The sequence below is a fragment of the Aulostomus chinensis genome, chromosome 5 (genome assembly GCF_037954235.1).
Source record: "Aulostomus chinensis isolate RoL2024-O1b breed Wild chromosome 5, RoL_Achi_v1.0, whole genome shotgun sequence".
In the NCBI taxonomy this organism is placed as follows: Eukaryota; Metazoa; Chordata; class Actinopteri; order Syngnathiformes; family Aulostomidae; genus Aulostomus; species Aulostomus chinensis.
The window spans coordinates 10,010,595-10,028,178 of NC_141324.1; the positions used below are offsets into that span (position 1 = coordinate 10,010,595).

The following is a 17,584-nucleotide window of genomic DNA, read 5'->3' on the forward strand; positions in this document are numbered from 1 at the left end:
CTCTAATCACTCGTTGTCACAGACGGAAGGAAGGAAATCTCGGCAGACGCCCTGTCGACTGAGGTGCCCTCAGACTGCCTCCACAACAACTGCCGCTATGATGTTTGCTTGATGTCCCCTCCCACAACAGCCAGACTCATCAACAAAGATGGCCGAACCAGTGCTGATGTCACTGTAAGTGTTGTAGTAAAGGTTATTTCAGCCCACTGTCGGGACGCAGCAGCAACACAGCGGTGCAGCCTTCTCTCAGGTTCGGCTGTAACGAAGGCCGTGGCGGCAGAGATTCAGCCCCCCACTTGATGTTTACATTCTCCTGACAGAAGGGGCCAGCTACTAACAGCTGCATGGCGAAGATATCCACGATGGCGAACGCTCAGGTTCAGAGTGGGCGCCTGCATGTGTGGTAGCGTGTGAATGAGCGAGGTCGGCTGTCTTCACCTTGCTTTTGTTTCACTCCTGGCAAACCAAACACAGATGTGATAAATGATGGAGGGATTAAAGACGCAGGGCCTCTCTGAGTTTCAGCCTGGTAAAGTGACGCTTCTGGAAACTCCTTACAAGCCAAGTAAAGAAAAACTCAGTGAGTCCAAGAGCTTGGCTCAGTGCTAAAGCGCCGGTCTGTGGGGCGGCCAGGCAGCCATCATCATGGTGTGCTGCGAATAAGGAAAACAGGCCCAGCGGAGCTGTAATGAGGTCACTTATCAGGGAGGGTATCAGGTAGGGTGTGCCACACTTCCTCTCAGCGTCTGTCAGGGAGAGAACAAATAATCTCGCTAACTTCTGCCAGTCCTGTCATGCGGCGTCTGATTGGTTGACCAGCTTCAGTCTGACTGAGAGCAGACGGGCCAAACAGGACGTCGAGAAAAACAGAGCCGTCCAGTTTTTACTTCACAAAATGCTTGCTCCTGAAGGGATTCTTACAAAACTACTTAGCAAAGTGACGCTTTGTCCAAGAGTGTATTTTGCCTTGCAAGGCCTCACAAATAGGAGTCTCAAACTCGCCTCTTTGTGAGGACAGAAAGTCTAGGCTGAGGCTAAACCTCTTACAAACAGCAAAACTAACCGAAAGTGTCGCTTTACAGATCTCCAGCTCATCGTCGGGTTTACCCCGCGCTCACTCACCTACAAACACTTGAAACAAAGTGTACCACTTTTTGCTCAACTGCAGGTCGACAGCCTGTTTTTGATCTCTGAGGTGTTTGAGGGTTACTGATCATCGGCTGGATCCAGAAGACCTGGGTTCCACCCGATGATGAGCTGGAGAGTTTGCACATGGACGTTTGTGGACAGTTTCACCGTTGTTAGCCATTAGTCTCCATTAGCTTTAAGCTAAAAATACATGGCCGGCTCGTTTTGCATTCTGAAGCACAACAGTATGATGAAGGAGGGGAAAAACATATTTGTGAGCACAAGGTTCCTTTTAGTGAGGACTTGAAACACAAACTGCTCTTGTAGGGTGAAGTCAACGGACATCAACAATGAAAAGACTGTCAGCGCTAAAAAGAGTGACTCAGTAGTCAGATGTGTTTGACTGGTGAGAACGTCCTGCCTCTGCTTGACTCATTTAATTGATAACAGTCTAACTGGAAGAGCGGAAGTGTGTGCGTGTGCGTGTGCGTGTGCGTGTGCGAACAAGAAAGGCTAAGCCCTGACTTCAGAGAGACCACAACAGTGCTGCTGAGAATTTCTAAATCACACAGGATAATTACTTCACAAATAATAGGGTTAAACTACAGCGGGAAACCACAACAAGGGTTTTTTTTCTTCGACCACATGAAAAGGATTCCATTATTAGAATGTTAAGCGCCACTGATGAAGAAAGCCTCTTTGAATGGCAACAGGCAAAGTAGGTCCAGCTGTCTGGTGCTAATGCTAGAAACTATGCACTGCACGCAGCCAGCTTCACTCTCAGTTATGGCTGAAGGTATCTTTGAGAAGATCTTGCGCGGCTGACGGCTCGATGGAGCAGGGCACGACTGGTTCACGCTCATTATGTCAAGCTTTTGGCTCAGCATGTGGACGTTCGCTGAACAGAGGAGGTGCTGACGTACCTGCTAGCAGAGGAGACGCTACGCCACTTTGTTGGAAGAGGCTGAGAGACGTGAAATCATGGTGGAAACCAGGACAGCAGCGAACGGACAGGAGGGGAAGCAGCCCCACGTTCCAAAAGCAACACAGCCTGTCGGTGTAATCTTGTGGCCAAAGACATAGAAACTAGCCATTTAGCAGTGATCAGAACCCAGGACTGCCGCCGCCACAGTAGCAGACGGCTGAGTGACTAACGCCATCAGCAGCATGTGTCAATCATCATGCTGATAAATGGTCAAGCGCTCATTTCTCTTATGATGAGCATCACTTCCATTCCAATCCCCACCAGACGAGTTCTAACAAAGCTGCCTGGTCGTCTGCAGACCAGGAGCTGGTACATGCGGTGGCGTCCATGTTGACGGGAGGATGCAGAGCCTACCTACGCAGACTGGTGCTGGCTACTTCCTGTTAGCCCTCCGCTACCTTGAATGAGGATAAACAACGTTGTCTCGTGGCTCCTCTTCACTTTCCAAATGTAACTGGATCACATTAGGGTGGTGATTTCACAGAGGTTGTGACATTTAAACAATTCACCTGCCATTTTGCAGCGGAGGCAGTAACGAGGAGTAGCTGTGATGGTGTGAATCACCACTTTAACTGCGGTTAACTCACTGGCGCTAGAGGGCGCCGACTACCTGAGGGTTCCATTGAGGGAAGTTTTGTATCTTCTGTACAGCTCTTAGCGATGCTGTGAAAAGGAGAGGTGAGATTATGATTGACAGCTGCTCTGTGAGAAACGCCAGAACAAATTTGCTGTTTTAAAGCAAAGCAATCATTCATGATTGAGGCGTCTGGTGCGGCTCCAAGTGATGTCACCATGATGTCACACCGGTGGGATAAACTGAGATCGAAGTTCCTGTGGTGGAGATGTAGATGAGAAGGACTACAGACGCCAGTTTCACAGTGTAAAGGTGGTGTCTTTGGACTGGAAATGACTCAGCAAGGGTAGGATGAGGGTCGTGAGCACAGGAGAACACGCTGACATGCTGACTGCTGGGCCCCCGCTGGGCCCCCGCTGAGAGGGGAGGAATAAAACCAGCTCAGGGTTTAGGGTGAAGGGTCGTGGGAACTGAGACAAATGGGCGGGACAATGGTTCGAAGCACTGAAATGAACAAGTGAAGGAAATAATGAGGCGCAGGTGGTTGAGTCAGCGAGGCTCAGGTGGTTGAGCGGAGGAGCAGAGGTCTTGTCCCTCAGCGTCAGTTACTTCATCTTCATCTCCACACACAACAGGCAACAATGGTGGCACTTGAAAAATGAGGGGATTGGAGGGCAGGATTAATCATCAGAGCACAACCATCAAGTGGTTTTGGAGATGTTTTAATAATCTGGACCTCATGATTAAACACTGCCTTCCTGAGACAGAATGAAAATGTTATGGCTGAACCCCCTTAGTAGCACGACAGCGTACACACGTTTGGGGTAACCCTCTGCCCAGATAAAGTAATACTTTGTCCAAAACGTGCCAGAAATACTTTTCTCTCTCTTGCATTTGTTCTGACTCCAGAATGCAGAAAGCACCAGCTACATATAATTAGTTGAGGCTAATGGGGACTGACTGACTTTTCTGGTGTAGTCCATGTCTCCGTCATCCAGCCGTGGGCTCCGATTACACAGACCGTCACACTCCTAGCTTGACGCTACCGTGGACGAGCTGCAACGGCACTGGGCGAAGGGTTGCCAACCGTCCCTTGAAAAACAGAATAACTCCGTGTTTAGAAGCAAAAGCACACGAAAGGGGACGTATTTTGTCCTGTATTACTGCTAGAATCAAAAGTAGTCTGTAAAATGTCAGGAGAACTAATGCTTCACAGGAGGCCCTCCTCTCCTGCCCGCTGACCAACGAGCTGACAGAACCCTGCTGATTATTCAGATTTCATCCAGAATTGTTTTAATTTATTTGTACTCTAAAGAATGGAACACTGCTCAAAGTACTTTGTGTTTTGTTCATACAGAATAAAATAGAAAAGATCAACTTTAGTGTGTATTCATACTGTGCCCCCCCGTGTCCCTTATTTCCATGTCATTGATTTGGCAACTTGAACCAGGAGGAGTTTGCTTTTAGTTCAGATCAGCTGGGCACAGATGGAGGGAGACTGGAGACTGTAAAATGTTGCAGCTGTGAAAACGCACCTCTGTGAGCTCGAGACTCCAACTTGAAAGGCCAAACGCCGCGGCCGTGTAGACGCGATGCCAGGCGTCACATCTGGCAGCAACTCAACGCTACTTTGCTTCAGTCTAATCAATCAGTTCAGGACATCACGTGACCTCGCTGGTTCGAGAGCTCTGCTCACCATCGCCGAGGTGGTGCTGGAGAGGGAGGTGCTGGCTCGTATTGTTTCGTAGCAGTGTCACATGACTGGCGGAGCGGCTGTGTGGCGTCTATATTATTCCAGAGGGCCGTTGGGGAGAGGGGTTACAGGCTGGAATGCGTACTATTTCCCCACAGGAAGCCGAGCATGGAAGTCCAGCATCGCCCCACGCCCACATCTCTCCATCACACGCAGAGCTCACTGGCGACTGCGCCACAGCACCCAGCCAAGAATTCTTCTCTGTCAGTCGTGGCATGAAGGATCAAAAATACTGTTCTTGATCTTTTGTATTTTATTAGACATTTCACTTTCCATACATCTTATGTTTCCTTGTATAAAATTTCCCGACATACAAAAATACTGAAAGGCTTTTAGTTTAATAAAAATGTACTGAAGCCGTCTGCACGGAGAGCTTTGTTCTTCCGTAAATCTCAATATTCACAAGTTGTCAACTTTGCTGGGTGACGTTTGCCAAGCTTTGCCTCTTCAAGCAGCACGTCGACGTTCACACAGGTCTCCACGCTCCGTCGAGGTCATCAGCAAATACACGTATATACATACCACACTAGTGTACCACGCATGGCAGCTCACAGAGCTCTGTGACGCTGTGGTTGGAGGTAGTGACGCCGTCATGGGAGGCGACATTCATGATCAATGACCAGCCAGCTCTCCTCCACTCATTACTCTCCGCCATGACATCATCATGACCTCTGGAGTGCTGGTCCTAACCCAACCTACAGCTCTTCTCTGTCACTGCCCAGAGGACCCAAAATTAATAAAGGAGATTTCAACATTTATGATAATAAGTGCTTTTCCTCCTAACTGAAGAGAACAGCCTTCGGTCAGCGGCTTGGAGGGAGACTGCTTTTAGAGGCACGCGTCGTCATCACCTCTTCATTTTGTTCCGTGTTTCATGGTTCGCCAAATACTCATCAAGCTTTTGTGGGGTGGTGCTAAGAAGTTTGGCTTTAAAGCGTCGGTGAGGTTGATATCATTGTTCACATCTACTAATTGTACTGAAAAGTACTGCCGAATCAAGAGTCCCTGTCTTACTGGCAAGTACATAAACACCTGTGTGAAATACAGTGTACCACAGGGTTGAAGGGCACGGAGGCACTTACGTGGGTCTGTGGGGGGGGGGGGGGGGGGGGGGGCTGTGGGCTTTAAACACTCAGATACAGACATTAACTGGAGCACTCACAGTAAAACCCACCAGGTGCACACGCACGCACACACGCACACACACACACACACACACACACACACACACTCTCTGACCTTACACTTGCGAGCGTCTGTCTCGTAGTGTAACAGACAGTCGTTTCATTAAATGGCTCAGCGGGGGCTCGTCCTGCCGGCAGAAGGAGGCCCCGTCCACCACATCTGCCCTCTCAACTACCGTCACTCAGCTTCTAACACGACATTCTAGAGGTTACAAAGCTTTTCAAAAGCTTCACTTCAAGTGGTGACAAAGGAGAAACTAGCTAAATAGTGCTATAAACCACACAATACATGTGTTGGAGAATAAATATCCTTCCTGAAAATGAGGAATTTGTTTCAGTCTTGTTGGGTTGCATCAGTCCCCCAGTCAATGAGTGGCAGGGTTCTGGGTCCAGTCCTGGATGCAGCTACCGTTGCTCAGTGTTGCTTGACGTCAACCGTCGCCTCCTCTCATCCTCGGAGAAGACCTTCGTCTGCTGGGGTCCTCCAGTCCAGGGACTGCAGCCGTGACTGCGCGTCTACGCCATGAGGAGAGGATTGCTCCTTTCTCTGATGTCTGCAGGAGGAACCAGATCGATTTTCACAGGAGTCGGCGACAACGTGGATCGTCTGCTTTTGGGCTTGAACAGGTCTGATACGAAGAACACCTGTGGAGGAGAAGGAGAGGAAACTCAGGTGTGCTGCCACTGATTCTACCTTGGGAAGATACCTTGAACTTGCTACTTTGTGGTTCTCCTGCTGAATGTCCCTCCCTTCCTTCAGAGGTCGAGTACAGAGTTGCTCGAGGTTGTAGTCATTTTGGCGAATGCTTCAAGCGTCCACGATGGTTTTTATTCCGTCTTTCTACATTGTTGTTCCTAAGGTTCTGGATCGCCATCACAGCGGCTTCAGTAGAAGCTGAAAGGTTGACTTCAGCGTTTGATCCAGCACCGGTGGAAACGGTCCCGACCTGGGCCCTGACACCTGCTGTTAAGATCCCTCTGGAGGAAACCGACCACTAGTGGTCAGCCTCTACACCAGGTGTCCAGGTCACTTAACCCACAGGAAGACCTGGTCTGGACCTCATGTGGCCACAGTCTCTCAGTCGCGTTAACACAGGTGAGTCCTGGGACATGGAAGGAGCCTCACCAGCCAATGTCCTTTGTTTACATTGAAATACCACCGCCTCTCACTCTCGCCCATCAGCTGATCTTTCTCTCTCTCTTTACTCAGTCAGCAGACTCATTAGTGATGTCAGAGACAGACAGTCTGATTTGGATGATCCACAGCAACAAACACACCTGGATCACCTCTGCAGGTTAGGGGACAAACTCGCGTGTGCTGCTCCTAACTGATACAAATTGTACAGGAACAGAAACGGCATCACAGCAAAAGTTTCCCAACTGAAAAACTTCCTGACCGACATAATCGGAGCCAATCCCATCTGTGACCGCGCTGATCTCACCCGCTCATGTCCTCGTAACGACGCGGATACGCTGAGATCACATTTGCTGTACACTCAGTGAATTCATGTTTTATTAAATCACCTCGTGGGAGGGATGAATTTGTTCTATATTCCAAATCAGGTGCTCAACAAGTGAAAAGTGTTTATTTCTATTTATTCAGTGCTGCTCCTGCAGATTTTCTATCAGGTCTCACAATCGTGGCTGCAGCGTCGAGGCAGCGGAGCACCTGGTCCCCCTCTGCTGTGGCCCCGGGGGACTAAAGTCTGTCATACACTTGCAGGTCCGAGTGTGAATTTGAAAAACTGAAGCACATCTATACCACAGAAGAAGACCCGTCTGTTGGTGTGCGTTAGACACGCCCGCGTGGAAGAACATCAGTGCGGATGTGTGCCAAGGTAGCAATGTTAAATGGTCCACAGCCCCAACTGACCCAAGCACAGCTCTGCGTGTGAAAATCACTACTGATACACAAAGTAGGGGACAAAAACGTCAGGGAGGTTCACTGGTCATCAGTGGAAAACTGAGAGCAAATATCTAGGAAACAGGCAATCCAATCCAATCCAAGTGTTTTCAGAGTCATTATCAGTCCTCCTGTCAAGCCGCTGCCTCTCCCAGCACTTTTGCGCTACTATGGGTTTTTCCTTAAGTCTGAATTCTTGCTTGTGTTGTACGTCGCTTTGGACAAAAGCGTCTGCTAAAGGAAATTGTAGAATTGTAGAATTGTAGGACCTGAGGAGCTTCATCACTCACTATGCAGTAGGACACCAGGGCTCCCTGGATGAAGCCTGCCAGCACGTCGGTGGGGTGGTGCTTGTGGTCCGAGACCCGGGACAGGCCCGTGTAGAAAGACATCATGATGAGGGTGAACTGGGTCAGGGGGCGCAGCAGGCGGGCTCCACTCCAAGTGAAGCGAGACTGCAGGTAAAGCTGTAAATTACAACAACAGGGGGTTAATAGAGGGAGTCATCATGAGGAGGACGTGCGTCGTTAGGCAGACAAGCAGCTCACCACCAGATAAAGCATGGTGTACATGGAGAACGAGGCGTGTCCAGAGAAGAACGACTTCCTGAAAGACAAGCAGGACCATCAGTGTCCAACTCAGCGACACAAGAGCACGAACGCGCCCACAGTGGCACGTACGTCAGCTCAATGCAGGTCTAAGTAGCCTGAGCTTACCTGGCCTCCTGAACTTTGCCCTCTGGCCCCTGACAATGGTAGTCAGTGACGTAGCCCAGCGAGCAGTTGATGGTGCTGAAGTCCGGCTTGCAAACATCGAGGAAATTAGGACGCATGCGTCCCACAGACACTTTGGCAATGTCAGTGAAAGACTGGCTGATGGCGCAACCGAAGATGAACACGCCCACCTGTTTGTAGATGGCGCTAATGTAAGGATTCCCTACGAAAGACTTGGATACTTCTTTCAGAAAGTAGATCCTGTAGCTCTCGCCGATGATGATCTGAAACAATGGAACAAAGAAAAAGGTCGGAGACAAGACTTGTGACGCTGAGTCCTGGTCCAAATGTCCAACCTTTTCCCTGAGAGACTAAAATACACCGTTAGACACTAGAACGTTGTTACGTGTGAGTTTCCTGAACACCTGAACTGCTGAATGACCAAATGTGTGTATTGAAACACTCAAAATGTCGATTTTGGCTTTAGGTTTGGAAACGCAGAATAAATAAATGTGTCTGTGAAGGTGGACATTTGGAGACAAAGGAATAACGGTGACATATGACCACCAAAACATTTCACGGGCTCAAGATGTTATTATAAAAGAGAATGCAGTGATTTGTCCTGAAGTGGTTTTAAAAGGGGGGCACTTTCATGGCTGCGTGTGTTTACCTGTGTCATTCTACATCTGAGAGAAAACACTGAGGCGACGTGGGAGGCGACTGGAACTGTCCGCCATGTAGAGTTTTCTGTGAGTGTGTAAATAAACCGCAGTCTAAAAGGGACGATGGACGTGTTAGACGCTCTTCAGGGGGAGGAGGATGGCTTTAACTCACAACAGCTGTTCAAGCTCCAAAATCTGCTCTCCAAACTGCCCCACCCCCCTCGCTATGCTGTCGTCTCCCAGCCACCCGCTAGTCGGGCTGATTCTCGGGTTCAGGAGAGTGGAGGGATAAAAAATGAGGAGGAGTAAGGAGGAAGGTGAGAGGAGGAATGGGGGGGGGGGGGGGGGCACCACTGGTTCGAATCAACAGAAATGCTGAGCTAAGCCAAATGTCTGATTTTGGAGGCCAGACTCCACCAGGCGCACGTCGGGGGCACGTTTGTTTTTCGCCGCGCCGGCCGTCTCTGTGAGCCGGCTCCGGTTTCACCCGGGATGTCTGACTGTTTTCATGTTAGTATCTCGGTTTCATCAGACATTCTTGAGAGGGGCGCAGATACAAGCCTCATTCTGGGAAACACTCTGTGCTGGGGGAGAGCCCTTCAGATTTAACAAGCTGATAGAGAGCCTCGTTTCCACCAGGCAGGCCTTTAGAGCCAGCTCCAAACAGCCCGGCTGCTTTCATGGGAAAAAGGGACGGGGAAGAAAACACATCTGGTTCCTCTTGTGTGAAAGTTTTAACTGTGCGAATGAAGAAATGAACTGGCATTGTCGGATGCGTAGCTGTTGCACCGAAACCGCAAAGATAATCATTGGGGCAACATGCTGATTTGCGGCTTCTGTCAGAAGTCGCCTCCTCCTGAGGACGCAGCAGCCTTTACCTTCTCCTAAAGAGATGCGCATCAGTTTTACAGGATGTGGCCTTGCTCTCGTCTCCGTTTGGTGGGAAATGAAGCAACAAATGACTGAGTGTTGATGTTTTCTGGGTCACAGAACACAAAGGTTGGCCAGGCTAACATGGCGAGGGATGGATTATAAAGGCAGCGTTTGCCAGGGGAAAATGAGATGTCTGGCATAGTCTCCTTGTTTTGGGTATTCACCACAATTCCACCCCACGAATTGCAGTATTTAACTGAACAACCATTGCGTCAACCATAATTATACAGGCCCCAGAGCTCACTCTCACCATGAAAACCCCTGTGGCCCCAAGCCCATGTAGTAGCAGTCTGCTCTCCGGGAGGACGACGCTACTGGTCGTGTCTGCCAGGCGACAGCAGCACGCGGTCCCCGTAGATCGTCTTCACATGGGCCTGGCGAGCGCCACGACTATCAGTTTGTGCCGATTACTTGACCAACACATGGAAGCTGGCTGCTTGCTGCCAAATGGTGACTTCACAATCCTCCTCGCACCAAGTATGTTGCTAATGCCGGGTTCACACTTCACCACCTTCGCTCTACTTTCCGCTCCAACACAGGTTTGCTGACAAAAGCCACAGGTCTGAGAAAGTCAGTGTTTGCTTGGCGCCTGCAAATCAGTGCTCAACCATGGTGTGTGAACCGTGTGGGCGGCACGGCAGCCCCGTGGTTAGCACTGTCCAAGGTCCCAGTTCCAGTCTTGGCTGTCCCAGGTCCCGGCTGTGTGAGCGCTTCTGTTTTCCCTGGGTGTCAGAAAGAGCTGGAGCTGCTCCCTGACGCTGCTCCATGGTGGACGGGGTGAATCTAGCGGACGAACAAGGTCATTAAGAGTATGAAACATGGCGTGAGGGGAAACTGGGGGAGGAGTCCTCTGAGGACAGGAAACCTTGTTTAGGGATGTGGAATTTGCATCTTCCACCTGGAGGAAACTGGCTGAAAATAAAACGTCCAAATACTCTTCCATCAGGGGCTGCACGGTGGTGCAGTGGTCAGCACTGTGGCCTCACAGCAAGAAGGTTCCGGGTTCGAGTCCCGGCTCCAGCACAGGATTTCTGTGTGAGTCTCCATGTTCTCCCCGTGCCTGCGTGGGTTCTCTCCGGTACTCCAGCTTCCTCCCACCGTCCAAAGACATCAATTTGGGGACGAGGCTGATTGATACTCTAAATTGACCGTAGGTATGAGTGTGAATGGTTGTTTGTCTCTGAATGTTGGCCCTGCGATGGACTGGTGACCTGTCCAGGGTGAACCCCGCCTCTCGCCCGTTGACGCTGGGATAGGCTCCAGCCCCCTGCGACCCTTACTAGTAAGGAATAAGCGGAAGACGACGATGGACTCTTCCATCAGTATTAGTTTCACTCTACAAATCAGCACACAAAAGTTTGATTGCTTGTTTCTTTGGGACATCCATTTTTGGGACAAAAAAAAAAATCCTGCCTTCCTTTTTTCACAACAGCAGAGAGACCAGACAGGCTCCTCCCCCTCCTGCTGGACGCTGTTGCTATCTGACCTTTGAGGCCACTTATGGGTGATTGAATGGTTCTAGGTTATTAAAACGCCTTCAGCCTCCACATCACATCAATTCTTGACAAACCAAAAGGAGACCAAACAGACTGCAGGGCCGTCTCTCTGTCGATTATCACCTTTCACTATTACGCCTCAGCACAGTGTTTAGGAGAAGAGTCCTTTACATAACCTTTGACCCCTTTATCTCCCGTCAGGAGCAGCAGTCTGTCAGACAGCAGCACAAAGACACTGCAGGCCTCCACATCCTTGGACAGGTTGCGTTGCAGCATTGATGAGCTCACAGGTCACCGGCGCACAATCGTTCACCAAGACGCTGAAGAGACGCTCTGGATGGCGCCGAGCTGGAGGTCACAAATATACTGGCGGAATGTTTTTACGCACGGTGACGGTCAGCCTGCAGATGATGGACGCACCCCAGTGTTTCCTCTCAGGAGACTTCAACAGCACTTACAGGAAAACCTGGAAGCAACATTGTTGGCTGCTTGTGATCTAGAGTGTGTTGACAGCACATGTAAGACACCGTCAGCTCATCCCAACCCTGGTAATCTGTCAGAAGATGGGTGGAAACACGTGTGTTCACGTCATACTTCACCCATGTGGTGCTTTTTGCCTTTCAAGTACTCACAAATAGGCATCTTGAGCCCTTGGATGCAAGTTTCCCTCCAACATCACTTCCTTATGGCTCAGGAATGCAGAAAGATCCAGCCACGTACATTTACTTTGAGCAGGTAACAACAGCGTAACCGTCCAAACCATCGAGTCACAAACTCTCCAGGTCACCTGGCATAATCCAGGTCTTCTTGATCCTGACGGATGATCAGTAAGCAACCAACAATTAAGCTGCCTTTGCAATTTAGCTAAAAGCTAAAGAGCCTCACTCACTCACTCCAAAAACAAACACGAACCCTTCCAGATCAGAAGATGACCAGCTGGAGCATCAAGCTGAAGCCACTTGCTGGTGTTTGTTGATTGCTGATTTGAGTCTTGGAGAGACTGCAACTGGATGTTTTTGTTTTGCTGGTGTTAGCTGTCAGTCGCCATTACATACAAGCCACATATACGTGGCTGGCTCCTTCTGCATTCTGGAGTCATGACTAAGAGATGCCGGAGAGGCCAGGGCCCCTGTTTGTGAGTGCTTGAGAGGTCAAAGGTGCCGTTTGGGGGAAGCATGATGTTTCAAACCAGGACCATCAACATGAACTAGTAGGCGTCAGTGGGTGCCGCTAGTAACAGTGAAGGCTGCTGAAAAGTCAGATGTGATGATGAGGTTAGTGAGTGAGGTGACTTACAGACAGGATGGTGATAAGAATGCCAGCAGCGCTAAGCACACCATCGCTAATGGTGTCTCCTTTTTTGGCGGGGAACTTGATGGACTCATCGTCGCAGTAAAAGCCTCTACGGTAGGGCTGAACAGCGCTGGTCTCAATGACCAAGAAAGGCAGGCCAGCTAGTGTGAAGGTGAGGTGAACGGCGCAGAGAGAAAGAGGAGGGGGGAGGGGGAGGGGTGAGGGAGGGAGACGGAGGTGCTCGGTTAATGATATGCACATAATGGAGGTCACGGGTACGAGCGAGAGGCGGCGAGGGAACATGTGGGACTGGCTCGATGCAGTTTTGGCTGTCGTCTGCGGCTGATAAGTCTCAGCAGGGCTCGGATGCGTGGAGCTCCTCGTGGATCAGACCTGTGGCTTCTTCTCCAGCTGATCAACTATTAACGAATGCTTTACTGTACCGTGTTGTCGGCCGTTCTCCAAGCCACAAATGCTTCTAGACAGCTTTGCCCCTGTCCAGGCTGCCTATTATTTCCAGCTGAGAAAAAAAATGAACAAATTCCAGCTTCTCAGATTTGAAGATCTGCTGATTTAGTCCTCCGTGTTTACAGTAAGACTGTTTTACTTCGCCAAGCTCTCATCAATTGATATTTTTCCACTAATTTTAGACATTTTATAGACATAATAAAGAAAGCATTTGTCAGTCTCATGCTTACAAGTGACTGACGAGTGAAGCTCAGCAAATAATCCTTTTAAGAGCAGTGAAATCAACGGAGGCCAACAGCTGCCCACATGATACGAAATCAATCTGGACACTTGGGCTAAAACGCTTTGGAAAAAAGCTTGGCAGAGATGGGAGTATTATATGTAATTTACAGTTAATGAGGTGCAACCGCCCAGTCTGATCCAGCCATGACCTCCGCGCGGTGACGAGCCAACCACTTGATGTATCGAGGGTCCCGGTGGATGTTCTCTTACTCTCTCGCTGCACCACAGCAGAACTTACGGTGACCACGGGCACAGACACGCCCACGGCTGTGAGCACAGCGGTGGACACGGTGCTGCTCTTATAGGGCAGGCTGATGCTGCTGTCATGGCAGAAGAATCCTCTCCGGTAAGGCGGGAACGGAGATTTGTGTAAAAACACAGCAACGAGCAGCACTAGATGGGTGGACAGACAGCACAGTGGACAGCTGCGTAAGCGGACGCCACCGCGGAACACGGACGTCTCCAAGTCTTCAAAGACATGATCCAAACACGCCAGCAGACGTGTGCTTATGTTATGAATCAAATCTGACACCTAAGCTGCCACAAACTAAATAAACCAGATGGAACCGCTGCTGCGTCCATGCTAATCTCAGCCGGCTGAGCTAAGAGGGTTGAATGTGTCATGTTCCTCAGTGGAACCACGGATGCTAACCCACGAGAACAAAGAACCGCTAGCACAGTCTCCCTGCTTTGCTGCAGATGCTTTCAAGTGCACTTAAAAATGCCCGCCAAGATATGGGGGGGGGGGGGTGATCAGTTTAGTGTCTTTGGCCACTTTAAGTGGCAAAAAGATCTTAGTTGTCTCCTGAAAACAGAGGGTGGAACTTCAACGCGAGCCAAGAAGAACAGCTTCATTTCCTCCATTTACCAAAAAGGCTTCAATGCGGCACTTTGAAGTCTGAGAGCCCAGAGAGGTCCCAGCCACCGCCACAGCTCGCCAACATGCTCTCAAATCGCCTCAGAGACGTCTTTAACCCACACCGAGGCGTGCAGCCACTCTGAATAATTCAGCTGTCTTATCGAATGACAACTATCAGCCGTCTGCCTCACTCTTCCTCTGGGAGTTCAGGTCAGCGCAGGGAGGGGGAGGGGCATGGCTGCTCAAACCAAATGTCAACACTCGCTTCTGAGACCCTAAACCTCTCACACTCTCTCTCTCTCTTTCTCTCTCTCTCTCTCTCACACACACACACACACACACACACACACACACACACACACACACACGGCCTTTGAAGGTCCAGCTGGGTGAGCTCAGGTTCCTGATGTGAACTCCCCATGCTGGTGTTCCCCCCACCTTCAGCAGGCTATGGAGGCGGGGCTACAATCAATCATTTCTTCTTGGTTTTCAAGTTGTAAGTATAAAATTAGACTTTTTCAGTGCTGGACATGCTGAGAGGTCTCAGCAGAGGCTGGATGGTGCGAACCCCCAGTCCTGAACCCTGTAACTGCGCACTCACAGACCCGAGGCCCGAGGTAGAGCAGACAGACAGGAGAGGTGGCAAATGGACAGATGGAATTAAGTGTGTCTGTCCAAAGCCTTTAAGGAAGCAGCGGCAGGTCAAGTGCTGCAACACCACCGCAGTCAGACACTGTCAGGTCCAGTTTTCCAGATGTTCAGCTGGGTTTCTGCTTCTCTGCGGGCCGCCCTCCAACCCAGGCCGTCCATCTCAACACTGCAGCATCAGCACTGAGAACTGCATCTTGGGATTTTCCCCTCCTACCCTCTTCCTCCTACCCGCCTCTAGCAGCAAGGGGGTGAGGAGCAAGGAGGGGGTGGCGTTGTCCTCATGCAGCCAACAGCAGCAGCAGTCAGCAAGCCTGGCGTTTGTCTTTTACATTTGCTCACCGTCAGCCGAAGACCGGAGGAGCGGCCGGAGGAGCAGGAGGGGCTCGGTTTCTAATGCCAGCATCAGGTGTCCTACAGCGCCACCAGGACCCCGACAGGAGGAGCTGGGGGGGGGGGGGGGGATGGCCAACCCCCCATCACAATCCTCTGGAAAATGTCTACCACTGCTTCTGATGTCTGACGCTTTGCTGGTTGCGCTGGAAACGACGGGAGAACAAGTCCACGCCAAATGAAGCTGTGGCGACGTTGTAGGTGTTTGTCAAACACAGCGACTGTTCACATAAACAGACTCACATTTTCCACTTGCAAGGATCCTTCACTGTCTGGCACCCTCACGTACACACGTCTGAGGCAGCCGGGGTACACACAGATGCAGTTGTTTTTACTCGTAGCAGCGCCCGTGTGTGTGTGTGTGTGTGTGTGTGTGTCATCTGCTACTCCCTGCAGCTACAAAGCAGAGTTCCGTCGTGGAGGGAAACCGACTCTGCTGCAGCTTTGTTTTAAATAGTTGTTGATTGCTTCTCTTCTTTTTCCACTGAGTTTATCATTCATGTTCCTTGATCAATATCACAGCTGATGGTTAACAAACAAGATTTATTCCCACAAACAAACCCTGGAAAATCACTCTTTCCTAAGACCAAGAAACACTTGAACCTGCAAAATAGAGTTCCTTATTAATGGAGTATCAGTCCTGGATCAAATGCATCACCCACACACACACACACACTTCTTCAAGTATGATTTAAGTAGAATGATTTTCAATGGTCTGGGACGTAACAGCTGAGGTTAATCACTGAAGAGAAACTTCCCTTTCAGCTTTGCTTGCTGAGGTTTCGGGGTTCTAGACGACATGACAGTGACAAACTGGTGTGGGGAACGGCGGCGTTCACGAGCTGCAGAGGTCTCAGGAGCCTCAGGCTGGCCAATCACCTTCAACCTTTACTGGATACCAGTACAAGACTAGAAAGATGATGAATAGGCCTCCCAGTTTCCCCAGCATTAGCAGTGAGGACGACCTCCACCGATGGTTGGCGTGAGTGAGAGAGCAGGAGACACCAGGGACACACAGAACGGAGGCGTGGCCATTACCAGCACGCCCACAGTTTCCTCCTTGTGGTCAAAGCCTTCAAACCACATCTTTCACCAGAAAAACACTGCTGGTTTGTTGACAAGCTCCTCTGTGGGGAGGTGCGTACACACGGGGCAAATGGTGGGGGTCTGCCCTCCACAGGCTGACACCATCCCGGGCCCACCGGCACCACGCAGCCTTGAACGCTGCCTGGCGCCTGCAGCAGTCCTGACCTGCCATCAAGCCTCAGACTGAATCAAGGGCAGAGTGAGTCCACTTCACATGGACACCTGAGCGAAAACCTTCTTCACCCACAAGAACTAGTTTACAGCTGTTGAACATCAGGACTGTGTTGATGAACCTGCGCGCACACACACAAACACACACACACCTATGAAGTCTGCCAGATGTGCAGAGCAAGAGAATTCCTGCAGTGAGGAATGTGAGACATTGTGGAAAATATAATGAGGAGCCCCCCCCCCCCCGCTGGAGAACCTCTCACCCTTAACTCCTAACAACGGTGAGCTCCACATCAGCAGCACCTGCGCGGCCCTGGCGGCTCCCGGTTCCTCTCTTCAGTCAAAGACAAGTGGCTCAACGGCGTCGGGCAGCGGGGGTTCTAGTCTGCAGCAGCAGTTGAACAAACGTCTAACACCGCGTTCATGAAACAATGAGTCGCAGTAAACCGCACAGAGAGACCCAGGAGTCGGCGAGTAGAGAACTCAGAACATGAACACGAACTCAGAGAACCCTCTTTGACAGGCAGCTGACCAGCTGGCACAAATATAAAGTTACACTTTCGTCCAATTAAGTTGACACTGTGGTAAAATGTTAGAATGCAGCAAAGTCTCGTTGGAGGGGCGGACAGCGGGCCGGCTCTTACCCAGCACCAGGCAGAAGAGATCCACCCCCACCAGCAGCTTGCTCCGGCTGTGCTGCTTGCAGTCGCCGCTGCTCAGAGTCCCGCCGTTCCGCGTCTCGGCTGCCATGCTTTTCTCATAAATCAGGCAGCGTTGCATTTAAACACTCGTCCTGCGTCTGACAGAAGAACTGAAGTAGAAGAACTGAGTCGAACCACAACGGAACGCGTGCGAGCTCCTGGGAGGGAGGGGAGTCAAGCGAGCCTGGAACCTCACACGCTCTGCAGCTCAGTCACTGGCGAGTCTCGGCTCCTGTTCTCCTGCCGTCTGATCCTCTCACCTCCTTCTCTGAGGGGTAGAGGAGCCCTGCGACAACCCTCCGGACAAGGCCACGCCCCTGGCCCCTCCCCTTTTAATTAAGAGCATGGAGGG

General features: G+C 50.6%; 1 protein-coding gene across 2 annotated transcripts; it reads right to left on the reverse strand.

The window, feature by feature from the left end:
• Positions 1-3,439: 3,439 nt before the first annotated feature.
• Positions 3,440-17,502, reverse strand: LOC147261140 (phospholipid phosphatase 3-like). Of its 2 annotated transcripts, none has more exons than XM_086203040.1 (6): positions 17,176-17,502; positions 12,628-12,785; positions 8,244-8,524; positions 8,076-8,133; positions 7,818-7,994; positions 3,440-6,269 (listed from the first exon to the last, which is right to left on the reverse strand). In XM_086203040.1, the coding sequence occupies exons 1-6, from the start codon at positions 17,309-17,311 to the stop codon at positions 6,141-6,143; spliced, it is 939 nt and encodes a 312-aa protein (XP_086059166.1). In that variant the 5' UTR covers positions 17,312-17,502; the 3' UTR covers positions 3,440-6,140. The 2 variants fall into 2 exon arrangements, with proteins under 2 accessions (XP_086059166.1, XP_086059168.1); XM_086203042.1 differs by lacking the exon at positions 12,628-12,785 and adding an exon at positions 13,613-13,767.
• Positions 17,503-17,584: the final 82 nt, after the last annotated feature.